This window comes from Neodiprion virginianus, chromosome 7 (assembly GCF_021901495.1).
Source record: "Neodiprion virginianus isolate iyNeoVirg1 chromosome 7, iyNeoVirg1.1, whole genome shotgun sequence".
NCBI classification, from domain to species: Eukaryota; Metazoa; Arthropoda; class Insecta; order Hymenoptera; family Diprionidae; genus Neodiprion; species Neodiprion virginianus.
The window spans coordinates 15,867,224-15,889,379 of NC_060883.1; the positions used below are offsets into that span (position 1 = coordinate 15,867,224).

Below are 22,156 nucleotides of genomic sequence, written 5' to 3' on the forward strand. Positions count from 1 at the left end.
CGTTTCTGAAAGGTGGTATATAAAACACATCGAATATTACTGATCTACATACTCATAGGGGCTAGACAATAGACCGTGCAATAGACTCGTTCCGTAATATAGAGATCAGGTTCTATTCGTAAATTTGGTTATGGCTTTTAAGGTAGCAGACGATTATCAAGGCAGTTTGTGTTCGTTAGTGACAATATTTGCTTTAAAGCACTCTGGAAATGCTTGATGCACGTGGAAACATTGTAATCAAACGTAGTAATTATAATTGAACGTAGTTAGAGAAAACGCATAAACGATATGTTAAATTTGTCCCAACTTTGTCCCTAAAGGCAACACTAGCGCTTACATAGCGGCAGCTTTGGAATTGGATTGCAAGTTTGTTCAAAAATCACCAAAATTTTGGACCTCGATCCCACCTGTTTTTTCCGGGATCATAGGGCAGGCGGGCACATAGCAGCCTCGCAAACATGTCGACGATGGAGGGTTCGCTCAGCAAGTGGACCAACGTTGTAAATGGATGGCAGTATCGGTGGTTTGTACTCGACGACAATGCCGGTCTTCTGTCTTATTATACGGCGAGTATTTATTTTGCCTAATAAACCGAGAATTAATGACATTCCGAAGCTTGTACATCAGCAGTATTAACCCAACGACACAACAATGACAGGTTACACCCATTTTTTCGTCAAGTAGCTAATAACTATATGTACGATTGGAACGTGTATTACTATTTCCCTACGCACATACAGCTTTGTGGTTGACAAATCTGCGGTTATTGCTTTATATCGCTGTTAAAAAGTTCACGATATTTTGCACACCCACACATTTTTCAAAATGGCTTGTTGTTTTTAACGTTCATATATGTATGCAAATTAATGTCATTTTCAATACATTCGTATTCTATGCTTTTTATATATTAATGAAAAGTTCAGGTGCAGCTGACAAACTTGTGCCCTCACGTACATATCTTCAAATTAATTGAGTGGACGTTGAATACGTTGTAGGTTGAGATCAATCTTGGGTATATTTTACAAAGCTTGACAAAATTGCTTTATCTGCCGTCTTCTATATCGACTCTTATACATCATATTCGCTGACATCATCATTAGGACGCTTCCAATTTCTGTAACGCATCGATCTGTTTAGGTCATATACATCTCCAACTTCAAGAAAGCCTATTTATGAGAAAACAAAAATCTCTTGAATTTTTTTATCCTCAGCAACTCAAACACAAATATAATTAATCAGAAAACAACAGTATTTTATGTTCATTATCTAACCAAATTAAATTATGTTACTCTACACAGATTTTGTGCCTGGAATTTGTATGCGCGTTTATTATACATTGAGTGATACTGAACAGAGGAAATTTACTATCTGTTGAAAAAGTTTGCTTTTGCGGCTAAGAGAATGCTATTTCAAAAAGTAAATAAATTATGATTTCTATCAGCTGAATGATTAAAATCATAGATTTTCTTTAATTTTGAAATAGCATTCTCTTGGCGGTAAAATCGAACTTTTTTGACAAATAGTAATTTTTCTGTGTCTGGTATCATTTAATCTATAATAATGACATACGCGAATCCCAGAGGCTCTCAGCCAGGGCCGAAACAGGGCTCGAGCACCCTGTGCGTTCATTAGATCAGTGCGGTCGATAGCACAGTTCGATTTTCATTCGACTTGTACGATATTACTTATTCGTCATGGAGAATCCAATAAATAACCGCCGTGAGACTCGGTCTCCCTCATTTGTTATTAATTATTAGAGTTTTATAATTGTCGTTTTTTTGATACTGTGGTCGATCTTCACAAAATCCCTGTAGACTCGTGCTATCCATACCATAAAATCGTCATTATTTCTTCCAAGTCTATAAAAGCAAACTTTGGGGCGAATGTATATATTTTTCCATTGTTTTCATGTATGATAAATGAAAAAAATAATCAACTCAACTCAAGCACAAGAGGAAAAGTTTTTGTTGATTGGCGATTATTGAGACTTCTGCAAGTGATTTGCAATGTAAATTGAAATCCTCCGAAATGAAATGAAAGTAAATGTCAAATCATTAAGAATAAATGCTTCAAATTTTATCAAGCTTCATAATAATTTGAAGCTTACTCATAATTTATTTCTGATGATTCAATTAACTAAATGAGACTTTGAAGAATCAAACAAATTTTTTTTATTAGTAGACAATCGGTAAACTTCCTGTCACAGGTGGTTATGATATGATATTAAAAATTGAAGTGCGTTTCCGTTCAATGGGGAAAAAAATCATTCACATGGCAGAATTATCAAGGTAATATCATAAGAATTTGTTTCCAACAAAGCTTTTTGATTTTTTTACGTGGGTATTAGAAGGACAAGGTCGAACTTTTACTCACAGCTAGCAAAGTGTTTTTTGAAGTTTCAGTTTTTGTTTATTAGAAAAATATCAATTAATAACAAACTTATTGTTTACAACAAACACATTATTCGGTTGTCGTGAGAGCCAATGGCATAGATCAAATCCCAAAATCTATTCAACCGATTCACTTGAAATTGGACAGATCATTGATTATAACATTTTCTTTTGTATGACTGGATGATGTTAAGAAGTGTCGTTGGCAACCAAAGATTAAGATTTTTTTTTATCACTGAAAATCGAAATTATTTTTATGAATGGGTCACCATTTCTTCGATTTTAAAAATTTTAACAAAATATCCGAACATACTACAGAAAATCTCATAATCAAAGATCTATCCAAATTTCAAGTCAATCGGATTAATAGATTTTGAAATTCGATGCACGCTGCTGGACCACACTACGGATGAATACCTTTTTCGTATTAATAATTAGTCCGTTGTCAATTGATATTATTCATTAAAATAAAACTGAAACCTTGTAAAACCCCTTCCTCACCGTATGCACAAATCTGACCTCGATCTCCTCATACCCCTGTAAAATAAATGTTGAAAATTAATGTCTTTTTGAAACAATTCCTGACAATAATGCCTTAGCAGGATTACGATTGCATTAGAATTTAGTTACACGAGTTTTGCCTTGCAAATTACGCATTGACATCTTAACGATTCAACTTGTAGTTTTGCAGATCAATCCATCTCTTCCAAGACTCTTGAAAAGAACATTCAGGATTGCCACTCAACAAAGAAAATCTGGAATAGACAGGGATACTTGTTCTATCTCGAAAAAGTCGTAGAAAAGTTAGAGAATAGAGTGGAATTTCTGGAAAAACTAAAATTCGAAACTCGAAACTTTAATGTAGTACCAAATATTAAAATTTTAGCAAAACACTTGGCATATGTGTATGCGCGACTTATTTTTGCTTAAGCGTTTCAAACAGGTAAAGTTCCAAGACTTCAAAACAAATCACAATTAATTCGTAACAATTGATTACATTTTTTCGTTTCTTTTGTTAATTTAAAAAAAAAAAGAACGAATAGTCTCTTGTACGTTTCATTATTGGATTTTGAAAATTCAGGAAATTTCACAGTCCAAAATTAGTGGCAACTCTAAGCTCAAAACTGAAGGAGCGCTGTTCTTTAGAATACAAAATCATTGGGAAATGATTGAACACAATTGATAATATTACATTTCTAGTCTTTCACAGTCTTTCGAACAAAAATGCTCGGTCAAATTAAGAGATGAGTAAATAAATTCTAATGACAATATCGATAATATATCCTTTATACATCATCATGTATACCGTGAGTTATGCCGAATATGAAACGATCCATCACCCAAGGCAGGTAATCGGAGTTACAGCTCATATGTTTGGGCAAGGTTTGCGATGGCCGTTGCAGGGTACGTTGCTCAACCTGAACATGAGCTGTAACTCCAGTTGCCAGCCTCGAGTGCGGGATCGTTCCGCGTTTAAGAAAACTTACTGTATGATTTTTTGCAGTATTAATTATGCTATCATTAATTGTAACTAGATTGAAGTTAGGAGTTTTACTAGAAATGTATAATTTGTTACGAACTTCAACATCATGGAAATCCCGTCAAAAACATGATATCAACTCATTTTTTCATTTTGAATAGAAATCGACAAATCACTATTACAGTGGAAAATGAGAAAATGAACTAGTAAAAATTAAACATCGTTTCAGGCGAAATGGGTATACCCAGGCTATGCTCTGAGAACCTAGAAATATGTAGTGTTCGTAATTTATTATTATAATTATTATTATTTTTTTTTAAATTTACATTAAAAGCTGATACATTTTTTAGATCAAACAGTCTTTTTTTGCGACGTATAATTCTTTCTATAAAAATGAATAAACAAGAAAAGATTTATGAAGAGATTTGTTATGTAGACCATCGCTGCTGTTGTTGAAACATCGCACGAAGATGACAATGCTTGGCTGGCATGCACCAGTAGTACACAAAATTGAATCTGTGCAAAGAACCACTGTTAGTTTATAAAACATAGAGAGTTAGATCAACATTCAATTTTTCTATCTCTATATTTCTCAGAAGTTGAGTTTTGCCTGGATCAGATGCAAAGTTTTGTTCAAAAAAGATTTGGCTCTTAGAATCGAGAAATAAAATTGTGGAAAGTTTTCTTTATTTGTATTTATCTTTGAGACAAAAATTTTTCATGAAGTCTTTCACTGAAAAACCGAAAGTAAATTTGAACATATGAATCATTGATATTTAAAAAAATTATTTCCCCAGAAAAGAGTTTCAAAGGTTTCAAACATTCCAAACAGTTATGTTTGAATTTTAGATCGTTTAAACAAAAATATAGAGACATTCATTCTATACGAATTGTTTTGCAAAATTTTCATGTGCCGTGCGCAAGAGTTTTCCCCGAATCTAGTACAAACTAATAAATATTCGTAATGTAATTTGTAACCAAATTTGCCAAACAACTTGCACGGTATTAATTGCTTCAAGTTCAAGTTTTATGGTAATATTTTTGAATACTGTACTACAACATTAGGCTTGAAAATTTTAAGAATACTCTCTTTGTTTGAAACCTTGTCATGAAAATTTTCTGTAGTTCACATTGTGGTAAGAAAAAAAAAATTTTCACAGCAGCTTCGGCAGTTTTCGAATAAAAATCTATTTCTCCATTATACCTGTAGACATTTTCAAGTGCCAGAAAATTTTATTTCCAGATTTAAGTAACTTTGGTAATAAATTCTCAACTCTTACGAAGCAAGGTGTAAACTCACCATTTGAATAATGGTAATGTAGGGCTTGATAAAGCTCATGATTTTTCGTAATCTTGGACCTCTCGCTGTCAACATATAGTAAGTATACATAATGACATGAACCATACTGTTCACCATTATGGGAAAGGTGCACATGCCTCCTGCAAAGTACTTGACTGAAATCCATATTATCAACACCGTTGTAACATGATGATAAAGATGCAGAAAAGATATTTGTCTATCTTTTTTCCTTAAAACGAACACTGCTGTTTCCGATAGATCAATTATTTTCAAAATCATGGTCCACCAGGTTACCTCTGCTTGCTAAAAGAGAAATGTCAAGATATAATCGAGCACATGCCCAGACACACCAAACTTTCACAAAATTGAAGTTGACACCATTAATGTAACGAAACTTTGGTACAGGAATCGCTATTTTGCAATTTTTACAATGACTTTCAAGCTTTTGAGTTTCCAGAATATAAGTAAGTCAAGATTTATTTCTGTTTATTGAATTCCAAACAAGTCCAATCAGCTGCATGTCAAAATTTCAAATTATCACAGTTCGCATTGACCGTTACATCAAATATCGCAAATCCAAAAGGTTGAAAATCCAAATGAACAAAAATTCCAAATGATTGAAACTGAATGGTCAAAATTGCAAATAGGTCGAAGTTCCTAATGGTCAAAACTCTGATCTTAACTAACCTTCACGTGTTTGATAAACGCTTAACGGCATATGTAAAGGTTGGTAATGTGCAGAGTTTTGACCGTTCAACATTTCGACCAATACGAATGATGACCATTCAGAGTTTCGATCATTCAATATCACGGTCAGTCTGACCTCTGACTCAGGTGTCAGAGTTCGGAAATAATGTTGGAAAATAAAGGTTTTTATAAAACTTGCATCGTTAGATGAATGATACTAACTTCAACCTCATAAACTTTTCCTCGAATATAAAGATTTGAAACAATAAATCTTTCTACATGAATATTTGGGATCAAATAATATCAGATCGGAAGATCGCTAGTCCTGATTCACGTCTGACGAATTTGGAATTACCTACTTCGTTCATGAAATTTAACTGGGACATATGAATACACAGATTTGATTCGAATCCTATCTTACTTGTACAGCCATTGGATCCAGCGAATAATCTATGGGCTCGCAACCCACGGTGAGATGTGTTAGCCATCCAGCAGTTATTAATTTATAGATTATCCATGTGTTGTAAATGATTTGAAAAATATTGTACCATGTAAGGAATGTTCTTAAAAAATAAGGTTTCGTATTTCGCATGTAGCGTGGTCCACAGGATAACACAAAGTAGAGATAACTTGCTATTATTATCATCACAGGCAAAGGTGTTGATATCAACCACCAGTCGTTGGTCCGAGAATCTGAAATCAATTGAACCTCATTTCGAACTGACATATTTATTGCAAATGTTAAATTTGTTATTATATATACATGTAAAAAGCCTTTTGAATATCACTGATTTAGTATTATAAGAAGTTCAGTCAACTCACCCGCTATTTCGTCATTGTAGTAGTAATATGTCTCTGCTAGCCCCATAATTGTGAATTGTTTTAACCCAGCCAACCAACCAATGAAATTTATTTATCTTACTGTAAGGACTACATGCAACAATAAAGTATGAAATCTTTTCCATGCTACGATCCAATCATAATGAATGAACAATACGTAAACCTAATCAATCCCAAGACGTTGCTTCATATATGCCTTCGCAAATGCCCCCCTTCTTTACCTGTATCATTATAATGTACGTCATTCTATTCTAATGATATGTAACATCCGTACACTTGAATGAGTTGGTATATATTTATTCACCTTCAAACCTTTGAATCTAAAATGCTTTTTTCGTATTCTCTATAATCATGCAAGGAGCACGCAACCACTTTTAAGTAGATGAGTTTCAGAAACCATCTTTGGAATTAACAAATATTCTGCACTTGTTTATATGAATAATCGTTCAATTCACAAGTATGCAATTCCGTGATTTCCACAATCTCAGTTATATTCCTTTTGGATCGGAAACAGTTGGCAAATTGTATCGGACGTAAAATTAATATTTCGAATACCTATTAATTAAGTATTTGTTCTATTATTTTCTACGAGTCATTGGCTTCACACGTATGTAGAATACGCGATTCAAATTTGTTAGGTTGTTCTGGGTAGTAACAGACCATCAATAGTCAGGGAATTATATTATACTACTTTTTTCTATTTTTTTTTACTCAATCATTTAGAAGCTTCAACTACGTTTTATGAATTCAGTTGAGCCGGAAACAATATTGTTCCATTTCTATGTTTTCACTCCCTGGTACACAATTTAGTGCATCGTTGATTGTGAAACCCGCCAAACGTCAGGGAATACTGACATTTTTTACTTGAAAAGTCAGGGAATTTTATTTCAGCAAAAGTTTTGCCACGGTGTAATGCTATAACGAAACATTGACCAGAATCCCTATTTTATAACTTTAATAATACTCCGAAGGGTTTGTGGTTGCTAAATAAGTGCGTTTTACTTTATATGCATCCTAGTTTATGGTTTATTGCGCTTTGGATCACTCCCAAGTTATAAAATAGCATTACTTTTTGCACACGCTTTGTTACATTAATATTGCAAAATTCAACCTTGAGTGAGAGTGCATTGGTTGCAGAACATTTATTTATTTACATACATAAGACAGTGTGGCCAATGCTCAGTTGGCAATCAAAAATCCGCTTGATAGCTTCCGAAGCAAAACAGATACCCCTGTGCAGTTTTGAGGATAGAATCCTTTGCAAACTTCATAAAATATTTGCATCCCTAAAACATAGTTTGTATTCATTGTTATATACACAAATAATAATGGTACAAAGTGTTATATGCTTCATTTTCAATTATTTCAAATCTCACCAAGAATAGAATTTGCAGTTTCATATTTCGAATGTGCAAAATTAAATGCTAAATTTTCTAAAGCTGTATTTATTATGATAATGGTATTCTAATTGATGTCACGCGGTATTAACAATCGGCAACCTTTGAACCCGGTGGTAGCATTTTCTAGGTACTTATTAAATAAAGATATGATGTCGATATTGTGACGGCGAATTTGAATTTTATTTTTAGAGCAAGGAGAAGATGATGCGAGGTGCTCGACGTGGGTGCGTCAGACTACGAGGGGCTGTGATTGGAATCGATGACGAGGATGACAGTACTTTCACTATAACAACTTCCTCGTCCAAAGATGATTCAAAAACGTTTCATTTCCAAACAAGAGATGGTGATGAACGAGAGCGTTGGGTCAGAGCTCTAGAAGACACTATACTCCGACACTCATATGCGGTACAGTCTCTTATATATTTCAGATATGTGTGAAAACATTGTGTTTAAAAAAATATTCAATGAATGTAAAAAAAAGTAGATAATTTTAAAAGATTAAGTCCTAACAATATGCTTCGCCGTAATTATCATACAATACTGGTCAAGAGTTCATTCCAGTGACCCCTGCGAAGCAGCATTACTTATCACTGGAATAATAATTAGGAACAAATACCAAACTCGAGACTGTATTACATGGCAGTTTTCAATGTACAGTGCACTCTGCCAATAGTGCCACATCACCTATTTTGCGAGCGGACTGTATAAAAGATCTACATGCAATACAACTTTTTTAATGTTTTAAAACAATCGAATGTTGCTGATTTTATTTTCTAAAATTCCATTTCAAACACAATAAACGGTATTTTATTAGATATTTGAAAAATCTGATCAGTGGCAATCAAAACTCCTCAATAAATGATTAGGGTAAAAAAGCTCATTTTCGGGCCAACCACCAATTAGTCACAAAGTGTCATTTTACTCCTCTGAGAATCTCTTGTAACTTGCTACAAGAGTTTCGCGTTGGAGGAATCGGATTCATAAAAATAGGCACTTGTGTATTGTCAATTTAGACGAGAGTTTGCTCACTAATAAAGAAAAATAAATATCAAAACAATATACAAAAAGCCAAAACTGCTGGCTAGAGTGTTTGTCTTTTCACTTATCTACAGTTCGTATGTACAGTTCACACTGCCTCAAAAATTATTTAACATTTTGGTGATTTTTTATGTCATTACCCGTTCATCGAATCTCTTTAATGCATTATCTACATAGAATCTTGGCGTCTCTAATTCAGCCACTACATCTGCAATTTTGATCAATTCTCAGTTTTAGTATTACCTCTACGATGGCCCGATGTGAGAGTAAAGAGACCGTACTGCCCTTGTTAACATGCTTGTATCACACATCCTTGTTTTTAGCGACATTAACCAACCATGATATAAGCTATAGTTATACTGTAAAATAAATCACATTGACTCGGTAATTCTTGAAATTGTGTATTTGGTCTCAAAGATATTATTATTCAGTGTTTTTGAAAAGAAAAATTCATCCCAAAAAAAGAAGATGATAGTTTGTTCCGTAACGCCATTTGAGAAAATAATCAAAAATTCATCAACTTCGAGGGCTCAAAACTGTATTAATGCAAGGAAAAATAACTGTTTATGGTCATAATTGGATTCCTTGACCTCAAAAATACTTAATACACATGCTTTCAGAAGTAAATATTCACCTGAAATACCCAAAAACATTGAATTACTTCAAATGAACCACAAATGAAAATGTAATGTAGTGTTTTTGTTCAAAATGTACGCCAATGTCGAAATCGAACAGGGTACCCCCTTAGAGACTGAAGTCGACGCATCTCAAATGCAAAAAAGGGCTTAACAACCCCATTTTAAACACAATTCTAAACAAAATCACTCCAACACATTTACATTTGACACAGAAATAAAGAAATGGAACAGATTCTACGAAATTGCAATAGTAAATTCGTAGAATTCATGCCATTTCTTTATTTCTTTATTTCATTTAGTGCAGAAATAAAGAAATGGAATAGATTCTACGAAATTGCAATAGTAAATTCGTAGAATTCATGCCATTTCTTTATTTCTGCACCAAGTGAAAATGTATTATTGGCACATACATATGTACAGTTTTTGGAGAAGTATGATCGTGTGTGTTTAATATCAACTACGTGAAGTCTTCTTTGATCTAACTTAGACTATGAAATGTCATGTCAATTGAGGTAATACAAGTGTCTATACCTGTGAATCTCATCGCTTCAACGCAAAGCCCTTTTAGAATGTTATAATGAGGTCTTCTCAGACGAGTAAACCGACATATCTTGATACTAATAAAGTGGTGGACCCAAAAGCCAGTCTTATCGACCCTAATCCATTGAATGATAGTTCTACGTGGTAGTAAGAATCCTCAAAAATAATCGATTGTTTTTCCTCACAATTGGTTCCGTTTTTTACACCCATGAACGACGCAATATAATATCAATTTCTGTGATTAGAATATCAATTATTATCATTGTCTTACTTATTAAGTACCTATTTGATATAATAAGTGAAATATAAATGAACATTTTCACCTGATATTGAAAAATGTTTTGAATGAAACTATAAATCATCAAAAAACTTTTCAGATACTAAGCCTACATGCTGAAATTTACGAAACTGGTTTCGTATGCACAGTTTCAAAAAAAATTCGAAACAATCGATCAATCGATTAATTTTTACTGATTCAATTCGGTCGTGTCCGATTAGTATTTTGGACTCGATTATTCCATCCATGGATTATTTTTAGTTTGGTAGTCATCACTACACGGTCGCAAAAGCTCCTTTTTTTATTTTGCTCGAGATTCTTGTGTACAAACACTGTGCAGTGAAGTTAATAAATGACTTGATTCGTTGCTATACTTAAGGACTGTGTATAAAAATCAAAATATAAACAACAATTAAAAATACGTACACTTGCTTACAGCGTTGGGATCCCTTGAAGCCACCGCCTAAGCAGGACTTTGATCGCAAAGTTGCAGAAGCAGATGCTTATCTTCAGTTGTTGATTGATCAGATTAAGTTGATCGAAGGAAAAATACATAACTCTGCGGAAGGAGTAGATGAAAAGCAAGAAGTTTATGCTGCAGTTTTAACTCAAGCGAATGCTATGCTGAATTCAGTAAAGCACACCATTGTTCAATTACAAATTGCAAAGGTATATGAAACTCTGCGAAGTTTCTCCCAAATCTCAATTTACTACAATACAGAAATGACAGGGCTCAGTTTTGATCGTATTTATTCACTAAACATTTATTCAGAATACAGCCATACCAGTGAATGGGATATACCGAGGTCCTGCCGAACCTGTCCACATTTTGCCTACGCTCACACATGGTAAGTATCTCTTTCCAATTTTCTGTTTTAGTACTGATAACAGATTTCAATTTTTCTAGTTCCAGCAGGAAATCCCGAAGCCACTGTACAGGCTGGTATTGAGTTAGGCTCTGAATGTGTTGAGCCACGGGTACCAATCTTGCCAAATGGTAAGTTCGAAATTCACTGTTCTGCTATTTTGCCTTTTCAACTCATCAAGAATCTCAGCAGGACTCTTAATTTCATGAATTATTTTGGGTGTGAATCTGTTAAAATATTACCGCAATATAATTGTCCCAAGTAAAATTGTTTCTGAAAAAAGATTATCTATTACTTTAATTTTAATTTAATTCAAAATGCATAATGAAACTCAGTCAGGTTGAATATAAATAGTACGATTAAATTTCTCTAACATAGAAAAAAAAATGTCTAACCCGCAAATTTTAATTCATAAAAAGTAACACAGATTATCAATATACGGAGCAATTATATTATTGCATCATTTCTTAAATGCCAAAAATGTATGGTTCGTTCAATTAAATTGACTGTTTTATTTATAAATGAATTCTTGGCAGAATGCCTGTAATAGATCTCATCTTCAGTTCGGTAGTTATTTACAGAAACGTTTCAAGTACAATAATTATCGACTGTAATTATAAAGTTATACTTTATTAAATAACATGTTCACGTCATTAAAAATTAATTCACAATCGAAAGGAACCCTAATTCACTAAAATTGGGCAAACAATACGATTTTTGAATTATTAAAACTGAACAAGTGTATTTTATTTCTAAAATCATTAGTTGCTGAGACTTTCTTTACTTGATTTCACGGTTCTCTAATCTTCTATGTTAATGAGATATATGTTTATACCGAAAATATTAATACAAATCGCACCCTACACGCCACCCCCTGAGAGCTAGTCACAACACATGTACAACTTTTACTTGAGCTGAGCGTAGCCAGACAAATGCTGCGAACAAAAACTAATGCGTGTGTTGGCGCTGGCTTTCAGCAGGTGGCGTGTAGGGTACGGTTGGTAGAAATATTCTCGGTATAAAAATCAATTTCAGTTACACTCTCAGTTGATAATATTTCTTACTGACCGATGATGAGCTTGATACCCTTCAGGGAATGCTATACTCGTATTATGCTTGATTTTCGTCTAGCATTCAACCATTCGTAGCTAATAAAATGCCGCTTGCTACAGAAATTGATCAAATTTTGAAAAAACATGTATACTATGATGGTAAAATGTTGGAAAAACTATTACAGGTTCGAATCAACATACATATGAGCAAGTGTTAATCTGTAACATGCAAATTGTTATATGATTCATGGATGAAAACATGCTTTCAGACTAATTAAATCAACAATACTTTTCATAGATTCTTGCCAGACAAATCATAAACATTCAAATTCATATTTCACGGTTTTGTAATTGGGTTAATGTAATTTCTGTATAATACTAACACATTGTTTTTGTTTTTATTTTAGCTATGAACCTTCTAGTCCCAGAATTTTCGTACTCGTCATCAGACGAAGATGACGATTACTTTGATGCAACAGAAGATATTATTTCATCCCCGTCTTCGGCGCACAATCATTTGCCTCTGTAAGTATCAGTAATGCCTGGAATGTTCAAATTCAACAAAGTGTTGTTATTTTATCATGACGCACTTACATCTACTATATTGAAATCTTTTGGAAGTTACACATGAAACAAACCGAACATTATATTATATGGTCAGTTTCAATACTTTTATTACAGATTGACAAGACATTTTTCAGTTATATTCTTAAACTAAACCAAATTGATCGCTCAACTACCATGTCAGTAATACAACATTAGCAGACCACAAATAGAAGCACTCGTTCCTTTTTTCACGCTGAGTGCCATTCGAGTGATGCAAGCATGTTGCAAGAAAAATTGACGCAACAAAAAATTGTTATTATCGACAAGTGTTTTATTTAATTTGGATTTTACATACTTAACCGCCAAATCATCCAACAGGCGGCGGGTAAATGATAGATTACAACAAACACAAGAAAGCAGTTCAGGCGATAACCGAAAACAGCCTCCTCCACCCCCCACAAAAGGCGATGGATCCTTGGACTACGATGGTGAGTTGAAGGTTGATGGAAGTTTATGCCACCTTAAAGGGGTCGGTGAGTCAAAAATCGGTATTATTTTTCATCGAATTACATGAACAGATTTCTTCCCCCCGTAACCAATGCAATATAGTCACTTTTTGTATGACAAAATTAATAGCAGGGTATTCTCGAAAAATTGACAAACAACGACACCAACGGCATTAAGTAAAAAGTGTATTTTCACGATTCTAGAGAATAGTTTTCTGTACACAATGAGTCATTTCAAAGAGCAATCGAACGAATATACTAGATTCTTAATAGTTTTAAAGTGATTGAAGATCAAAAATTGACATTTAAGATCTTATTTAAAATTTTAGTATTTCTTTTTCTTGAATTCATGGGCAAATCTTCATAGTCTGCAAATACATTAATTTGATAAATCCTCTATGTGCGACTATCTCATAATAAAATAATGAAAAAGGATTTATTTTTGACTCACCAACTTCCTCCATCTGAAGAAACAACACTCGAAACATTTTGCGAAACCCAAGTTGTAGAGGCGCTATGGTCCTTGCACATTAATTTTGTAGAATAAATACCGTGTATGAATAGACTATAAACAAAAAATTCACGTATCCATCGAAGTATTTTGCACCTCGTCAAATAATTAAAGAAACGTGTATTGCTTAGTTTTGGGGAAAAAAAACTTTAATACTGCTCATGGATGGGCTATTCCGCGTCAACCGGATCAGTCATCTCTCAGATATTTTTTTAATTTGGCATGTGGATTGTGTGTGAGGAGTTAGATTTTTGTGCCAAAGCGCGAATCTCATAATGCAAAATTCGATTTTTTATTAACAATAACAAATTAGACTCCCATTTTTTTCAAAAATTCATAACTTTGGCAAAAAATTAGATACAATATATATTTTTTTTTCAAATTACGCGGAAAGCTCCATAGAATTTAAAAAAAAATACGAAATGGTAAAAAAAAGTTGTTATCAATTGTTTATTTAACAATTAATTTTTCAAAGATTTTTAAAACAGTGACTGACACGATCAAAAAATTTTTTTTAAATTCTGACATATTCCTTGAACTGTACTACAACCTGTGAATTAATTCCAGAGGGGTGTTTTTCTTCGTTTTTGAGTAAAAAATCATTAAAGGTGTCGATGCGCGTGAAATTGCGGCGCGCCGAGTCTCTACGTAATGGCGGGCGGCCGGTTGCCGTCCACCGCTACCCCGCGGTGGCGTCGCAGCGTTATTTTAGAGTCATTTTCACGATGTAGGACATGATTGAAAAATCTGAAAAAAATACTGTACCTTCACAAGGCCTGCTCAAAGCGATAAGTGTAGTTTCAGGAATGTGTTTTTCACCGTTTTTTTATTACAGAGATTCGAAATACACACCATGAGAGTGCACATAAATGATAATAATTACATAACTTGCTACTTATTTTAAAATAAAAACACATTCTTGAAACTTCACTTATCGCTTTGAGCAGGCCTTGTGAAGGTACAGTATTTTTTTCAGATTTTTCAATCATGTCCTACATCGTGAAAATGACTCTAAAATAACGCTGCGACGCCACCGCGGGGTAGCGGTGGACGGCAACCGGCCGCCCGCCATTACGTAGAGACTCGGCGCGCCGCAATTTCACGCGCATCGACACCTTTAATGATTTTTTACTCAAAAACGAAGAAAAACACCCCTCTGGAATTAATTCACAGGTTGTAGTACAGTTCAAGGAACATGTCAGAATTTAAAAAAAATTTTTTGATCGTGTCAGTCACTGTTTTAAAAATCTTTGAAAAATTAATTGTTAAATAAACAATTGATAACAACTTTTTTTTACCATTTCGTATTTTTTTTTAAATTCTATGGAGTTTTCCGCGTAATTTGAAAAAAAAATATATATTGTATCTAATTTTTTGCCAAAGTTATGAATTTTTGAAAAAAATGGGAGTCTAATTTGTTATTGTTAATAAAAAATCGAATTTTGCATTATGAGATTCGCGCTTTGGCACAAAAATCTAACTCCTCACACACAATCCACATGCCAAATTAAAAAAATATCTGAGAGATGACTGATCCGGTTGACGCGGAATAGCCCGGATATAAATCCTGAATCGAGACTCTTTATTATGGCACTACTGGTTCTCACACCTATGCTTCCAGATGTACGACATGTCAGAGAATAAAAACCAAGCAATTTCTACGATATTATAGATGATTCAAGTATTGACAAGTTTGAACGAGGTTTTTGATTTTTTGAATAATTCGATTTCAACATGGCCAAAAGTATAAGGGCCAATCTACATGAAGCAGATAAGTCATAGGATACTTGGCAATTTTTCATGAAAGCATAAACCCAATATTGCAAATTACATTAAGATATTTGCAATTAGAAATTTATCAAGTTTTTATTGACATATTGACATGTCGCTAACCATTAATATGCGAGCAAATTTTTTTTTAAACATTGCGTAGAAAATCTTGTAAGTTTATAAAAAAAAAAAAAGAGGTGAAAGTTGACAAAAGTTGAGTTTCCATTGGTTTATTTGACAATTCATTTTTCGAAGATTTTTTTGAACACTAATCTCCGTGTCCCACAAATCTGAAAAAAATGTGGTATGCACTTTGCAGTACATTAAAGCTTGGGGATTAAATTTAAGATAGCGTTTTGCCTCGTTCTCGAGTAATAGATTCTCAAAGTCCACAGTGCATGTCAACTCTGTGTCTCAACAAAACTATCACACGTCCTCCAAAGACTTTACTTTTTTTTTTTTTGCAGCTCTGTATGATGAAGAAAGTGAGCCAGAAGGTAAATGCTTTGATTTATGCGTCAATGCTACTGATGTATCATTCTTACTACTTAACATGATATTTAACAGTGGATTCAATGGAAAGTCACGGCTCCGTGGTTGCACACTTGTTGTCGCAAGTAAAGATTGGTATGGATTTAACCAAAGTTGCTCTGCCCACATTTATTTTAGAGCGCCGGTCGCTCTTAGAAATGTATGCAGACTATTTTGCACATCCAGATTTCTTTGTTAGGTACGTATTTTGCTTATGAATAATTTCTGTTTATGATAAATTTCATTTTTATACAAAACTTGGAGTCCACAAATAACGCTGAAAGACAAGGCTTGTAGCAAATTACTTTGTTTTTTGCACAGAATTACTACTATGCTATTTCTGTACATGACTTAAATTATTAAAAGAATTTTTTTGAGCAAGAAGTTCAAGGAAAAATCAAACGTACTCTCATTAATTTTTCATGACGAATACAAAACAATAGAATAATTAATCTTTCTAAACAATTGTGCTTTTCTTAAAGTGACGAAAAAAAACCTGCAGTTTGAAGAATGTCACATGTATTCGTGAAAAATTCGATCCCGACATGCAAAGGTGTCATATTTGCACAACTTTACTTTTTTATATATCGGTTTCGAATTTCTATTGATTATAATGTAGAAACAATCAGATTCTGAAGTATAAAAAATAGGGTGACTACTCGTCTGGAAGAGCTATAAAATTTTGAAGTGTCAGGGAATTTCAGTAAATACTTGCAATTATTCCAAGAAATTCCTCGAAATATGATGTTCAATTCGATCTCTAAATTTTTCAACTGTTACTAATATTTTAAAATAGCTGATAATTTTTTCCGCTATGCTCACTCGATTATTTTGTTAATTCTTATTTCACTTGTTGTACACTCTCGATTATCCTTCATCCTAAATTCCTAAATTTGATAATGATGATATTAATAACGATGTGAGTATGTATGGATAAGGTCTACATTTCCCATTTACTGGTATTTACAACCTTCAGTTTTTTTATTTTTGATCAACCTAATTCCAATATTTTTTAAAATACAGAGGAAGTGTTGCAAATGGAATATGTCAAAGCAAGAAGTCTGAGATTTCGATCAGGAAAAGTTAGAGGACTTTCAAATCCAATTTGAGTGGCCACCCTGAAAAACTTGAAAACGCCAGGGATTTTCAGGTCCAATTTTCAGTTGGGACCTCACACTGGGAATTGTTTAGATTTTGTCGCGGAAAAAAAACTAGATCAGACATGATTATAAATACAATTATCATGCCATTGTTTCTAGATCTACAAAAACTTTCTAATTAGGAAAAATTAATAGTTTCCTGTACTCGAAATAAATTTAATCTAAACATGCCCAGTTACTTTGAGATCTACTTGGCAATTCTCACCTAATTACCTAGTTTTCTTTTTTTGTTGCTTCACAAGTAACAAAGTAGTGCAACTCATTTGTATTAAATCATGAGTTTTAAGTCAATTCTTCAAGTAGAAAGAATCACTTCTTCTTAGTATCAATCCTGCAGATGAATGGCCAATAGATCTTGTCAATGGAATTCATGCGTTTTAGCATAGCAGACATGCCCACTCCAAGAGAGAGAATGGTGCAAACGGTACGATGGTATCTCTGCAGCTTCCATGCAGGACGTAAATCAGGAGTTGCTAAAAAACCGTACAACCCGATCCTTGGTGAAGTGTTTCGATGTCATTGGGACCTTCCAAAGGATACTGAATCAGACACACTTTCAAAGGCCAGTACTAATACCGTAAATGATGGGCCGGTACCTTGGTGCCGAGAAAATCAACTAACCTTCGTTTCTGAACAAGTTTCTCATCATCCTCCGGGTAAAATTTGTTTAACGAAACTGTCGAACATCTGTACAGTTTTTATATCTAAAATGACTTGCTCTAATTGAATTTCAGTCAGTGCTTTTTATGCTGAACATTACGCCAAGAAAATTAGCTTCAGTGCCCATGTTTGGACCAAGAGTAAATTTTTGGGCCTTAGCATCGGTGTGCACAACGTTGGTAAAGGATGGGTCAGCGTTCTAGAACACGGCGAAGAGTATGTTCTTACTTTCCCTAATGGATACGGAAGATCTATTCTTACTGTTCCATGGATTGAATTGGGAGGTGCAGTTACAATAACCTGTGCCCAAACTGGATATCATGCGACCATTGATTTCCTTACCAAACCCTTCTATGGCGGAAAACGCAATCGCGTTACTTGCCAGGTCTTTCAGCCAGCCGACAAAAAACCTTTCCTCGTTATCAATGGCGAGTGGAGTGGGACTATGGAGTTGAAATGGTCTGACGGGGTAAGCGCTCAGCTGTTATGCAGAGAACATTAATAGAGCAAAATCTCATTACTTTTGTTGCCCGTTTCTAAAAACGTTTTTCCTCCTTGTGGAATAAAAAAAAAAAAAAAAAAAAAAAAACAGAAAACAGAGCTCTTTGCGGACGTGAGAGAACTGAAGGCTGAAAAAAAAAGAGTGATACCTGTTAGCGAACAAGAAGAATGCGAATCAAGAAAAGTATGGCGTGAGGTAACTGCAGGACTCAGATTAAATGATATGGATCGAGCTACTGCTGCTAAGTGTTCGATCGAACAACGACAAAGAGACGAAGCTCGCCTGCGGAAGGAAAGTAATGTTCCCTGGCAGACTAAGGTAAATTCTTTCACGTGATTCATATTCATGCCACGGTCAATTCACACAGAAAAAAAAGTTGATAACTATGTTGATATTTCCATATGTTTCTTACATATCCTTGTAGATTATATAAAACTAAAAGTCATAACATGTGAGTGCATAAGAATTCGTTTCAATTTTATTTTCCTCGAAACAGTCTTTGCAGTAAAAATGAAAATATAAGACCTATTGCATTACAAGTTAACTGAAAACAACATTTTTACAAGTCTGAAAATAATTCAGAAACTACTGTCAAGTAATACTTAGAGCAATATCTGAAAGGGTACGAAAAATGGTGATTTAATTGATGGTGAATAAATGTCCCTATAGTGTGATACATATGAGTCAGTCCACGTCAAACCGAACACCTTTTTTCGATTGATCTTGTCGATTGTTTTGAATTTTTTTTTAACGGATTATATGGGTGAAATAAATTCATCGAACAATTTTTTATTTTTTTTTTTTTTACCTTTATTATTTGAAAAGTTATTCCAGGTTGAAAATTGCCCAAAATGCGAAAAACCGCCACACACGCTCTCCTTCAAATCTTCGTATCTCAGGTTCTATTTGTCTGATCAACTCGTTCATGGGCTCATTCGAAAGAGCTGGAATTGGGCTTCCATTTCATACTGCTACAAATTTTATAATAGCAAGAATTGAGGATTATTATAAACAATTAATTTTCAAACACGATTTTTATCATCGAAACCGCGCTGTAAAATTCCAAAAAAAAATATAGGCGTATTCCTTGATCAATTTACTATCAGATAGGTGAGTTTCAAATTGGAGAATTAACAGAGAGTATTTTTTAAATATTAATAATCGAGCGGAGGCGCGCGCGCGCGCGACGACAATCGAGTTATTTGGCAAGCGGCGTGGATCAATCTTATACCAAGCACACATAAAATGGAAATAATGTTTATTGAAATCCAACAGATTGGTTTGAATTGTTTATTAAACTCTTTGTATTATATAACTACACGATACGAATTCTTAATACTATGTCAAACTTACATCTAAAATACTATTTATTCTAAATTTATATAAATGTTGTAACTATATGATTATATTTATATTATACAGTATCATTATGGTTATTCTTCGTCTCGATATTATATGATAGGTCATAACTGGATTGGAAGAAACTGGTCGTTTTTATAAATAGTTATAATATGTGATATCTACTAACGATCTTCTTTATAAACAGTAGTCTTTACGAACTTTTTTGCTTTCGAATATCTTTTTCCAATTAATTCTGATTTTGAAATAGCCTGTATATTACATTGTGTATGCGGCTGTATATTACATGTATTATATACAGTCTATTTCAAAATCGGGATTAATTACAAAAAGATATTCGAAAGTAGAAAAGTTCATAAAGGCTACTCTTTATAAAGAACATCGTTAGTAGTTAAAAAAAATTCACAGCAATTGAAAAGATCGATGAAAATTTTTGGTCGATTTCGTTTGGTTTGACGTGGATTGACTTATACATATACTATACATATAAATGATAAATTCCATAAGTGATGGAAAGAGGAAAAATTATGGCTTTATTTCACTTAACCCTTACTTGACACACTTCTCTGGAATTACATTGATTTCATATGGGATTGTACCCCAGTGTGTCAAGTAAGGATTAAGGAAGTTTTAACGGCATTACGTAGCTAGACAAAATTCGGTTGAGCTGCGTGTCTGACTAGCATATTAAGCGTATTAAGTTTTTCAGAGTTTTGCAATGTCGCGTCCTGTTATTGTGAAAGCTTCGCATACTCATTCTATATACTTCCAAGATCTGTCGTGCATGGTGTCCACTTTTTTAATGTATAAGCAAAAAGTAATTCTAATACAGTAATTTCGTCTTTTACGCATGTCATGCGCTGTTGCCATGTCACAACATGTCATGGCCTGCACAGCTGGATACATTTTTTCAAATAATTTTATCCAATGTCATGGAAGTGGTCAATAATTCTGAAATACCTTTATGAATTATTATTAGACTTGCTTCTACTGCCTAAAAAAATGTCAGCGCAATTTCAATGTCACTTCATTACTAATTTAATTGATAACTTCAATTCTCGTCCATTCCTCCATAAGCATACGTGTAAAATGAGCGAAGACATATTTGCTTATATCTTATAAACAATCCCGTGAATCGATACAACATTTTAATCTGGTGATTGAATTATATAAATCTATTGAATTGCCAAATTTTAGCAAAAACTGAACCTTAATTCTCGTATGGTTTGAACTCCCTTAAAATACAGTCCCATCTTTCTCAAGGCATATCAGAAAAACATTCTTGAAAACAATTTATCCCCAAGTTCAAAATGAAGGGCGTAAAGAGACAAAATGCAGGTCATTGGAGACTATGCCTAAGTCTCAATCTGTTAATAAGAATTCTCGACTCAGATTTACTCAGGTGTTTATTACTTTGTGGAACAGCTTTTTAAGGAAACTAAGGATGGAGGTTGGGCATATGTATCACCACTTTCGGACAGACTGCCTATCACTACAAAGGAAACCAACGATGCGTAAGGGACCCGAAGATGCTTCACGAAATTTAGAAAACAATATTAATTATAGATTTTCAATTTGACGATGATGTCGTAAGATGTGATGCCTAAGGTCTCAAATGACCGTTGTAGTATGTGTAAATTGAAGGGATAGAATTAAAATGCCTTGCTATATAGTTTATCGAATGAAAGAAGAAAACAGACATGATTGAAATGATTAGATATATTTTGAAAAGCACAATAATTAACAAGGTAAATTAGGTGCTCGTATTTGAAATGCAGTTTAAGACATGGATTACTTGAGGGTTAAATCAGACTTATTGTTAGCAGCTGAAGAAGACGGAGTAGATGGAATATAATGCAAATATGTATACTGATCACGCCTAAAGTGTCATGATTGTCTTTTAAACAATGCCATGCTAAGTATTTTGTAGTTTCCAAACCAAAAGTTATTTAGTGATCTCAAAGCAACATATTAATGTTATGTGTAGATTAAAAAGGTCATTCCGGTTCGGAAATTTCGATTTATTAATTGTAATAGCGAGAGAACTAATTTTTTTTTATTATACCCTCGATTGCCGAAAGAATGGGGTTTTACGTTTCATAA

At 33.7% G+C, this 22,156-nt stretch overlaps 2 protein-coding genes across 5 annotated transcripts; one reads left to right on the forward strand and one right to left on the reverse strand.

The window, feature by feature from the left end:
• Positions 1-56: 56 nt before the first annotated feature.
• On the forward strand, positions 57-21,599 carry LOC124308356 (oxysterol-binding protein-related protein 9). 4 transcript variants are annotated; one of them, XM_046770989.1, is made up of 14 exons: positions 57-170; positions 321-566; positions 8,287-8,502; positions 11,029-11,259; positions 11,363-11,438; positions 11,498-11,587; positions 12,916-13,033; positions 13,433-13,587; positions 16,309-16,338; positions 16,409-16,571; positions 17,914-18,188; positions 18,267-18,661; positions 18,785-19,012; positions 21,479-21,599. In XM_046770989.1, the coding sequence occupies exons 2-14, from the start codon at positions 459-461 to the stop codon at positions 21,569-21,571; spliced, it is 2,178 nt and encodes a 725-aa protein (XP_046626945.1). In that variant the 5' UTR covers positions 57-170; positions 321-458; the 3' UTR covers positions 21,572-21,599. The 4 variants fall into 4 exon arrangements, with proteins under 4 accessions (XP_046626945.1, XP_046626944.1, XP_046626946.1 ...); XM_046770988.1 differs by having other exon boundaries at positions 70-142; positions 429-566; XM_046770990.1 differs by having other exon boundaries at positions 74-142; positions 429-566; positions 13,433-13,542.
• LOC124308380 (elongation of very long chain fatty acids protein AAEL008004-like) lies at positions 4,151-6,865 on the reverse strand. Its single transcript, XM_046771054.1, has 4 exons — positions 6,680-6,865; positions 6,279-6,550; positions 5,171-5,473; positions 4,151-4,386 (listed from the first exon to the last, which is right to left on the reverse strand). Exons 1-4 carry the CDS (start codon positions 6,723-6,725, stop codon positions 4,222-4,224), a joined length of 786 nt encoding a protein of 261 aa, XP_046627010.1. The 5' UTR covers positions 6,726-6,865; the 3' UTR covers positions 4,151-4,221.
• Positions 21,600-22,156: the final 557 nt, after the last annotated feature.